Source organism: Carassius gibelio, chromosome B2, assembly GCF_023724105.1.
Source record: "Carassius gibelio isolate Cgi1373 ecotype wild population from Czech Republic chromosome B2, carGib1.2-hapl.c, whole genome shotgun sequence".
Taxonomy (NCBI): domain Eukaryota; kingdom Metazoa; phylum Chordata; class Actinopteri; order Cypriniformes; family Cyprinidae; genus Carassius; species Carassius gibelio.
In genome coordinates this window covers 19164922-19176060 of record NC_068397.1, presented here as the reverse complement: position 1 = coordinate 19176060, position 11139 = coordinate 19164922, and the positions used below count along the sequence as shown (strand labels likewise).

The following is an 11139-nucleotide window of genomic DNA, read 5'->3' as shown; positions in this document are numbered from 1 at the left end:
TTATAAATTCAGCTCATCGTTACTATTTGTTCAGTTGCTGACAGGGACCTTCCCGCCCCAATGTAATCTCACCTCATTAACATTTTAGGTGACAAGATTTCCATGGCCCTTATCAAGAATTCATGAGTAAGGCTAATGGCCATATTAACATTTTAAAGCCAATAATTTACAGTCCTCTGTATGTCTGTTTTGGCGTGTGAGGGGGAGAATGAGAAACTCTTGCTTTGTCAGTTCTCGAACGCAGTGGGTGAACAAAAAGCAAGTAAATTTCACACACATCCCATGTGGAACAGGAGTACAGTATTTCATCAAGTAGTCCTAGAAAGGTTACCTGGAGTGTCGTGCTAATTAGAGTCAACTTAACACATCTAGGCAGCTTTTGTACTAAAATCGCTTTTTGTCCTAATTAAAGCAGCGAGATAAAACTCTCAGCCTCCACAAAGACAGAGCAAAACCCTAAAGAACACGAGGCTGCTTTCTGCTCATTGTTCGCATGGAGTGAGATGCCATCCATTACCTAGCCATAAACAGCGTGAGAGTCTCCGTCTCAGCGCCTCCCGTTGACACCCGCCTGCCTGGGAGGGGGCGTAGTGCCGAGAGGAGGATTTTCACACAAATAACAGAGACTAAAGACAAAGCGGTGCGGAACAAAAAAACACGTCGAGGTGGCGGTCGGTGTGGGCACAGAAGTGTGCGAGCACGGTCGGTCTGTGGGCCAATCTGTGTCGCAGAGTCCCGGCAGGGAAGGAGCAGCCTCGCGCGGTGACTCACCTTCTCTGTCAGGACAGTGGCATTATGCTGCGGTGAGTGTGTAGAAGTGATCACACCCGCCAATTACACCGAACTCGGCTCACTTTCTTCACTGTGGCATATACTGTCAGCGGCACGCGGGCCAGAGGGGCCTCACATCCTGCCACCTTCGGTACATCCTGATCAGACACAAATTGGACAGTCAGAGCTTTAGTTGAGCCCACAAAATGGTGCTCTGTTCCAGATGGGCGAACACGGGTCACTCTCGAACGCCTTCTACAATCCATCATCATCAGTGTGACACGTCTCATCCCACAGTTTACCGAGAGATGTTTTCGGTCGATGTATACATACAGTAGTATTCAAAAACGAATTAAGAAGTCAGCTGCATTTCTGAGTAAACCCCCAGAAATGGCAGCATGAATTAAACACCTGACACATCAGCCACTAAGTTGTCAAAAGCTCCTCCTAAGGTTATCTCCTTTGTATGCCAGTGGATTTTAAAGAATATTTTAAAATATGTACAAATGAATAAAGAGTGGTAGAGCCTCTGGCAATTTGAGTTGCCTGTGGGCCCAACTCAGTTCTAAACCAAAGAGAAAACAATGCATATCAAAATTTAAAGTGTGATGATATAAAAACGAACAATTCACAATTTTAATAAAACATACTGTGCACACTCCTTATATATATATATATATATATATATATATATATATATATATATATATATATATATATATATATATATATATATATATATATATATATATATATATATATATATATATATATATATATATATATATATATATATAAATGTAAAAGGATACATTTTAAAAGTACTCATATTTTTTAATAATGTTTTTATAATGTTGTGTTTGTGGCTCTGTCCAGGGTGATGTTGTTGTCAAGTTCATATAGCTGACCTATGCAATATGCTATTTTTATCATAAAAGGTCTGGTCTTATAGAAGATCTGAGTGATTACATGCATCTTGAGCCGTTTTCAGATAGCAATACATGATGTGCAACAGCATTATTTCGGAAGCCGAGACGCTCCACGCTGAGTGTTTTATGACGTCATGCGCTGAATGTTTCGTGGGTGTGTACTGCCCTCTGCTGGAGCATGAACACACGGACACAGCTAAAACCAACACGACTGTAAGAGGCCGAAAAACTGGGATTAGTTTTGTTTATTCCCATTGTGTGGTAATTATCTCGTTAACATCCACTCAGAATAGACTAACTGCATCTGCTCTGTTTTAATCACGTATTTTGGTTAAGTTTGTCATCTGCCTTTATGTTCTTGACTTGACAGTGCATTTTAAGGAGTGTGAAGAATCTGTCATTACCAGACAGTCAGCTATAGCTTATGTAACTGTTTGAGGCTTTGAAGTTAGGTTCACAGAATAGGTTTACCACCTGGTTAACTGTAGTATTTTCACTCTCTGAAAATATGTTACATGTTCTTCCAACTACATATATATATATATATATATATATATATATATATATATATATATATATATATATATATATATAATGTTTTTTTTTTTTTTTTTTTTTTAATAGTTGGGATCATTTTGGGATCACACCATGTACTTTGAAATGGTAGCACACACCCTCACGATTCTCAATGAGGTCATGAAGGTTTCCATTTATTATGTTATTTAGTAGCTACTTATGTCATAAAGAAATTAAAAAAAGGCATAACCTCATCCTCCACCCAAAGCCATGATCAGTGTGTTTCTGCATTTCTGTGTGAGTCTTCACCTACAGTTTCAATTATATCAGAAATGTATAGCTACATCACTGTCAGCCATGGGGAGGTTCAAATCAAATACATATCTATCTATCTATCTATCTATCTATCTATCTATCTATCTATCTATCTATCTATCTATCTATCTATCTATCTATCTATCTATCTATCTATCTATCTATCTATCTATCTATCTATTCTGTCTGTCATAAATAATGCATCCATTTGCCCATTTATCTATAGGCCTATTAGGCTACTCAAATTGACCTGATCAGCATTTTGAAGCCAAGGCGTTTTTCTTAACACTATTACCCAACCCATGCCATCAGACGAACACACATAGCAATGTGGTTGATTGTGTAAAGTGTTTTTGCAACTGTGTAAACAAATCGAACGAAAAGCATTTCTCTTCACATGTGTTTTTGACGAGCTTTATGTTACGTGATCACCAAGCAATAGTTTCCCGTCACAGAGATAAAGGCAGATGTTTTCAATCTGTGTTCATTTACGCTTGGTGGGGTGTGCAGGGGCGCTTTTGTTTTTTTTTAATGACTTCCCCTACCCCCATCTACCCCCTTCTTTCGGATAGGCGGGGATTTGAACCCCTGCAGACTAGAGTCCACCTTCAGTTTCTCGGACTTCCTCGAACTTTGTCAAACTTAGCAGTAAGTTGGACGCGCGCTCTTAATTTTCTGGCTCCAGCGGCTAAAACACTGCTCGACTCTTCTCACACCGACCCTCTGCAGGCTTTTGGCTGCTTTGTTTTTAGACGATGAATTGCCAGCCACCTTTCCCTAGAGTACAGTTATCAGTTTTATTTATCATAAGCTTTTCTATCACTCATGGATACCCGTCAAGTTTGTTTCAGGGCAGCGCATATTCAGGAGCCGTTCACAGGCACAGAAACAAGTAAGTTGCTCCAGAAGTTCACAGCATATTCTTGTGTGATGTTCTCGGTATCTCAAAATAGACTTATTATTGAATTCACAGCAGACTCCTGGGGTGACATTTTAATGCTTTTGTTTGGGTCTCTGATTGTGGTAAATCACTAAAGCAACAAGTAGTCTAAGAGGTCAATCGATTTATTGAACATTTCTCTGCTGCTTTACCATTTCAGTGGTAAATAAACTTTTTTTTTAAATTTTAACATAGCATAATTTTCACTTCATTTTCACATTAATAATTTTAGTATGGAAAAATGCTAGGTATATTTGTTAAGTTTTTGCTTTGCTCTCAAATTCTTCTTCTTTTTATTTTTTATTTGTGTATTATACAGAAACTGGTGCGCTTTTATTGTCCAAAAGAACGTAAGCTGCGCAGTTCAAGGCAGCGTGGAAAGTCACGTTGAACCCGAAGCCGCGCGCTGTCCCGAGCATCAGCCTGACTGTGAGCCACAGATGATGTAAGTACTCAAGAGACCGGGAGGGGCGTGTGGAAGTACTGATGTTCGGTACTTCTCATGCTCCGAACTTAGACACTATGCCAAAAAGCCTACATGATTCACGTTAATTACACCAGTCACACATACCACCGGTTTCACAGACAAGGTTTCAGCCTAGTCCCAGACTAAAATAGGCAATAGCCTAAATCTTAGCTGTTTCAACAGAAAGAAACTTGCACTGATTGATCTTAAAATATATCAATACCTTTGTTTTGTTTCAAGAGGGACACCAGTAATGTTTTATTTTTCCTTTCTTAGGCACATTTAAAAAAAATCTTAAATGTCCTAAATGAACTATATGGCCTAAACCTGGTTTATTCTAAGCCCTGTCTGTGAGACCAGGCCATTTAAAAGATGACACTAATGTGACCTTGCTTTTATGATGTAAACAAAATCTATAAACAAGATATTAATATTCACTGGCCAATCTGTTAAAATAATTGCAGCGCAAACACTGAAAAGTGTTCTGGATCAGTGTGTGATTGGAACGGAGTGACAGAGATTTCCCCGCCCTGATCATAGGGTTCTGTAATCACTCTGGATTTAATCACTCTGGATTTTCCAGAACACATGTTTTTTCGATTTCTTTCCCAGAAAGCACATGTGCTCTGCTCCTCCTCACCAGTCACATACTCTGGTCTGGAATGACTGAAACTCAAGCAATTATACAGTTATACAGTGAACTATTTCAGTGTTCAATACTAATATGTGCACTCTAATTGGAACTGTTTTTTTTTTTTATGATTAAATGCTTTAACTTTTAAAGACTGTGCCGATTTTGTGGCAATGCCAAGAGTTTGGTGTAAGATGTACTCAAGCTGTTTATTTTAGTTGGCTAGCTAACTTTTTGTTTCAGATTTCACTGACAGTATGTCAATTTTGCTTATTAATGTAGTAAACAGTTAGATTAAAAGGCACATTGAAGATATTTGCCTAGTCCATTGAAAGTCCTAGTTTGGATTGTTATGACAGAATTTTGATGTTTTATGTAAAATGTTACTCAAACTATTTCACAAACTGAAGTTCCTTACTGCACTACTGCCACAATAATTTATGTTATCTGTTGTTTGCTTTAAAAGGCCATTGAGTTAGACTGGTGTTTGATTAATTGAATATGTGGAGACTGGGAGGAATTACAGTATTTACATTAAATTAAGCTTCAAGATGAAATCATCATAATGGCATTGTAACATATACATACACTCAAAGCTTTTGAAACAGCTTTTGAGTAGTCAGTTTAATACAGATTATACTTCAGTGATGAATGTTGTATGATTTCATTCTTTTTGTAAAGCCTTGTGAGGAATTCAAAGCTGCCATATATGGCTTTGTCCAAAAACTCACTTTTGTTCTTGAAGCATTTCACCAAGAGTTCTGAAGCAACTGTGATATTAATTGTTCGGCTCAGCTTGTTGTGGCATAAGGACTAAAATGATTGCACTTCTAATTGCAGCATTATCCATCAGAAGTAACAAGATCAACATCATTAAGTGAAGCTGAACAGACTAGGCCAGAAGAATCTTCTTATTAATCCCTCTCAGTCTGCGCAAGTTAATGCTTGCCTTTACCTTTGCTTTCATCCTATAATAGGGGCAAAGCTTCATGGTCCATTACTCACAGTTTAAAGTAATAGCAATAAGTGGCCTAAGCCTTATGAAGGATGGTGCGAGCAAATCAAGATTGTGGAGTCGTTTCATTGTTTGTTTTTGTTTTTCACATTTCAGTTCATGTAAAAAGCCATCTTTTTTTTCAGATACCGTACTCAGTTTCGGCCGACTTACAAGATAGCATACAAGACTGTGACTGAGCTAGAATGGAGGTGCTGCCCAGGATACCAGGGCCCAGACTGCAGAGAACTGAAAGGCTCTCCTAATGGACAGAGAGCTTATCCACAGTCATACCCACAGCCACAGCATGGACAAACTCGACTTGCACAAAGTATGTCATCAGGATATGTTCCATACATCAATTTTTTTCCTCTTCTTTAATTATTATTAAAATTCCGTACGTTTTTTTATTTAAAAAAAAAATACGTTTTTATGTGTATTTTGTTACTACAGGGCCAGAGCGACGAGAAACTGGACAATTTGATATCAGACGAACAGCTGACAAAACCCGCATATTGGAAAATGAAGTGCAGCGCCTTTCACAGACAGTTCTGGATCTTCAAGCAGCCATGACAGGTATGGCTGAGACCCTGAGGACTGACTTACAGGAGGACACCAGCAAGATGCTCATTACCCTCCTCAATGACAGGACTTCACCTGACAGCGCAAGAACAGGAGGCACGGAGGAGAGTGTGGTGCATTTGGATGGCCACCAGGCAATGAGAGGCCGCACCCATGGAGAAAGAGAAATGGAGACATTGTTGGCCAGGCTCGACGATATGACAGATGCTCTCAAAAGTAAAGACGAAGCTCTTGAGGAACTGCGGGGGACAGTGACAGGGCATGACGGGCAGATACGCATGCTTATGGATAGTTCCGCTCAAAGCCTACCAGTCACTGCCGCTGCTGCTCCAGATATAGACACCCTTCAGACTTATATTGATGGGAAATTTGAGAAGCTCAAGAAGGAACTTGTTGTAAACATGGAAGAAGAGATGGCCAAGCTGAAAAATGCATGTGATGAAAAGATTAAAAAAACATGTGAAGATGGAAAGGACAGCAGCTATGTGAGCCTTACTGATCTAGTGCATAACAAGGAAGCTGAGCTTAGAAAGGAGATCCGTGAGCTCCGGTTGGATTTGTCAATGTCAGATGGTGTAGTGCGCACAAACCGACAAACAACCATTGGAAAAGATGATAGTGACTACGATGACTTGAAGAGGGAACTTATTCGAGTGGCAGAGGCCCATCGTGTCCTTAATGCCAGAGTGGACAATGAGCTAGAGCATTTGTCTTCACTGAAGATAGAAGATGTACTCGGTTCCCAATTAGAGGATCTGGAGGACAGGATGAACGTCACTGAGAGGAATGCGGAGACTTATTGCTTTTATGTGGATGAAAAACTTACCAAGGAAATAAAGGATGAAGTTGCTATGCTACGTCAACTCCTGGACCAGAAACTCAATGCTGTGCAGGATCAGTTCACTTCCATGTTGATCGAAATGAGCAACAACTCCTTCCCCGAAGCGTCTAGCGATTCTGTTGATGCACTGCAAGTTCAAGTCAATGCTAACAGGTACCTTATAAAGGGGTTGGAGGATAAGTTTAATGCAATTGGGCAGATATGCTCAACCGACTGCAAGACCAACCTACCCACAGATTCCCAAAAGCCAGAAGGCCTGGATAGTCTTGTAAAGGACATTAGAAATGATCTGGATGTCTTGCGTTCTGATTGTGTGAACAACATAGCAAGGCTTCACACATTAGAGGATACTGTAAAAATGTCACCTGAAAAACAATTTATTAATGCACATATACAGGACACCCGCAAAAGAATGAATGCTTTGACTGACAATGTTAATGGCTTGACTGGAGCTATAACGGGATTGGGAGACACTGTTAGCAAATTTAGCCAAGACCTTCACACACTGAACTCCTCATGTTGCCAGCAGGTAAGCACTTCCCCCATTTGGGTAGAAACTGGTAAACCAAGCCACGACCAGATGAAGGAGCTAAAAGACCAAGTGGATGCACTGAATGCCCGAGTGACCACGGAATTGAGTTTGTGTAAGTTCAACACCACTGGAGTAGTTGAAGGTGTCTCTGCGGTGGACGATAGGGTGACTGCTCTGGAGAAGATCTGTGGAAGCCTTGCTGGTGACAGGAACAATATCCAGGGCCTTTCAGGGGAACTGGAGAGTAAGGTCACACAGATGAACAGCACTTTGGGCAGTCATTCAGGAGCAATCACAGCCCTTCAAAACTCCCTTCTGAATTTTCAGAGTCAGCTAGCAGGAATGGCTAAGCAGATCCATAAGGACCATGCAAGTAGAGAACAAGGTAAGCTTTCATGTTTTAGTGACAAAATTAGGGGAATTATGTTTTTAGACAGTAAGGATGTTGGGAAATGGAAATGTCTTTGTATTTGCCTTTCAATTTGTAACCACCAGTTTTTATTTTGTTTACATCTTTTGAGATTAGCTACCAAATGGTATTTTTAGTAACCTAACAGTTTGGGATTTGCTGCATGCTATGTTTTGCAGTGTATCCTTTCTCCACAGTGAACCAATAATACAATAACATATATGCCTCCAAGCCGTCGAGGGGGCCAGCAAAGGTTTCCTGTGTCAATTGTATGTGCCTGTAATATGTTACAAGAACAGTTACGCACTTCGGAATGGATCCCTTTGCTTGTTCACAAATCCAAATCCACGAGTAACATGGTCAAGCATCTTTTTTCATTTTGTTAACAACATTACATGTCTCTTGATAGCATGAGTGATTTCCTATTCATTAGCTTAATGCTAAAATGTGTAATTGACTTTACTTTGGTCCTTACCAGTTTACTATTTCTAAAAAATATCTTAGTAGATATACTGTATCTAGTGTTCAGTGGTTTTATGTGTGGAGGAGTTGTGTGCTCTGTGTTTTTGTCATGCCCAGCTTTCTCCGCCTATAACATTGAGATCTGGCGAGCGAGTTCAGTTGCAGTTGCAGATCTGGTACTCATTATGCTCCAAAGTCAACTCGAGGGCCTCAGGAGGTGATGAATTCCCACACCCCTCTGCAGATGTTCTGCTATGAGACGACTGTGATGTCACTAGAGAACGCAAATTCTCTTAAACTCCCATTAAAGGGTGATGTCATCATTCCTGATAGGGGTGGAGGTCCGTCTCTAGCAGAAACAAATGCTGTTTTCCCAAGAACTGTGGCTAAATAGTAACTGTGCCAAAGTGGCAATTGCTAAAGATATATGTATAAATTGAAATGTAAGGGACTTTAACATTTAAGCAGTGCCAATGCACAATAAATGTGTCATTTAACCTCAAATAATGAATAAAAAAACTTCCAGCACTAATTATTCAGCAGTGCAGTAACAACTTTCTGGAATATTGCCCTACATCCAGTGCAAAATAAGCCAGTTTATTTCTTTTTAGTGAATCAAAAGCATACAGCGCAATGTTCGACTCCCTTCGAATGGCTCTTCTCACTCGTTCTTTTTAGTGACTCAAAGCATACAGCTTTTGATTCCCGAACGAGTGATTCGTATGAGCCGGTTCTTTTTTAGTAAATCGAAAGTATACAGCACAACCTGTGAAATCTGACTCCTAAACAAATGACTCTTATGATTATTTTTAGTGGATCAAAGACACACATTGAAACCAGTGTAGACTGCCGAACTAAATAAAAAAATTAAATTAAATCTATGCATTTAGCAGACGCTTTTATCCAAAGCGACTTACAGTGCATTCAGGCTATCAATTTTTAACTATCATGTGTTCCCAGGGAATCGAACTCCAAACATTGCGCTTGATAAGGCAATGCTCTACCAATTGAGCTACATACTCCGATGACTAATGAAGTAATGACTCTTATGAATTGGACTCAAACAGCTGAATTATGAGACTTGAATCATCTGGTTGGTGATGTGACAGTGTGTAATTAAAGATATTCACAACAAGTTTTTAAAAGTAATATGTTACCTCTGATTTTGTTTGTTTAGTGTTATGGTTTAATCCAGAGTAAAATATTAAGGACAATTACTGGACTGCATTCAAGTATAAAATAATCGATAATGGAACCATTAAGGAACTGGTTTCATTAAAAGAATCCATAGATTTATTCTTAAATCCTATCTCTTCTTGTGGGACATGATATAGTTAAAACATTTAAGTCAGAAGCACAATAGACCTTATCCCTGAATAGCTTCAGCATTACTCAAACTCTTTGGCTGCTGATCATGAAAGAGGCACATTGCACAATTCAGGAACGGCCCATCCAGCTGTGTCCCTGTGATGGAGCGAACAAGCTCGGTTTCACTGGTAATTTACTCTAATGGATCTTCATTGATTTTTCATTCATTTTTTTTTATACAGGGCATCGATTAAGCCTGGGAATGTTTAAGAGCTGCATAGAAAACACTCTCAACTCATTATTCTGGCCGCGAATTAGGCGTGTTCAGAAAACTCCTCACTGTTTGCTTTGGAGACAATAACTTAGTTTCAGTTCTTGAATTCATCATCCGTTTCCATGTTCTGTGGAAATATTTGCAAGACAATGACGTTGTTGTTTAGAATCCTACTGTTACCCCAAAAATTGGATGTGAACTTTGAATAGTGTCCCTTTCCTCTCCATGCTCTTATCAGCCATGTCCTCGCTCTTTTCTCTCTCTTCCTGCTGATTGATATCTCTGTGGGTCAGAGGATGTCAAGGAAGCTCTTTCCTGCTCTCACGAAATGCGTTTCTACTCTTGTTTTATATTGTGTAACATTTTGTGAAGATAACATTTAAGTGGCACACTTCCCAGTTGAAAAAAACAGCTTATGCTGTTAGTTGTGTTTTGAAGCATGGCAGCTACTTGGAGCTGAGCAGGCATTAGTTGCTTAGGACACATGACCAAGCGTAAACCAGCTCATAACCAGCTTTTAACCAGCATATGCTGATTTTTTTTAACAGGGTTGAATGTATTCTCAGCTGGTTTCAGGTTAAAGTTTCCCCCTCTGGGTCCAGGAACCCATGTGGAAGTTCTTGGATTGGATCAGGCCAGAATCGAGAGGTCTGTTCAGTACAGCAGGGTCCAACTTTAGTTGTTTCACTTGGTGTGTGTTTGTGTTCTTGTTTCCATGCACAAAATCACCACACCCCACAGAGCTTTTTGCCTTCCAATCCTAAAACTGTCAACAAAAAGGCCATTCAGAACCAGCCTTGTATTCATCAGCTAAATATGTTTTAAAATATGGCTCTCCACATCACAGAGTGGTGAATCCCTAATTTCAGTTGAGTGTTTCTGACTCATTAAACCCACAGTTCTGAGTATTTAAAATCGGCACATCCGTGATTTACTCTGAAACATGTGTTTGTGTTGCTGCCGTTAGACATTATGTGTGTGATGAGTCTGTTATTTTCAAACAGACTTGTGGGAAACACACAGATAGATGCTTATTATCTCTTGAGAGATGTAATGTATGTGGGAGGGAATATGTTTGTGTGAAATCGGATATTTGAACAGACAAACGGTACTGACGTATTATTTTAGCTATGTCCATTTTGCCAGTACGAGTTGATTAGCTTAGAAGT

General features: G+C 39.6%; 1 protein-coding gene across 1 annotated transcript in view; it reads left to right on the top strand.

Moving 5' to 3' along the window:
- Positions 1 to 3145: 3145 nt before the first annotated feature.
- LOC127951680 (EMILIN-2) overlaps positions 3146 to 11139 on the top strand; it is a 17453-nt gene continuing 9459 nt past the window's right edge. Inside the window, exons 1-4 of the mRNA XM_052549697.1 lie at positions 3146 to 3423; positions 3791 to 3916; positions 5709 to 5893; positions 6016 to 7902. Of these exons, the coding sequence (XP_052405657.1) occupies positions 3287 to 3423; positions 3791 to 3916; positions 5709 to 5893; positions 6016 to 7902 (2335 nt within the window). The 5' untranslated portion in view covers positions 3146 to 3286. The remainder of the gene's footprint in view (positions 3424 to 3790; positions 3917 to 5708; positions 5894 to 6015; positions 7903 to 11139) is intronic.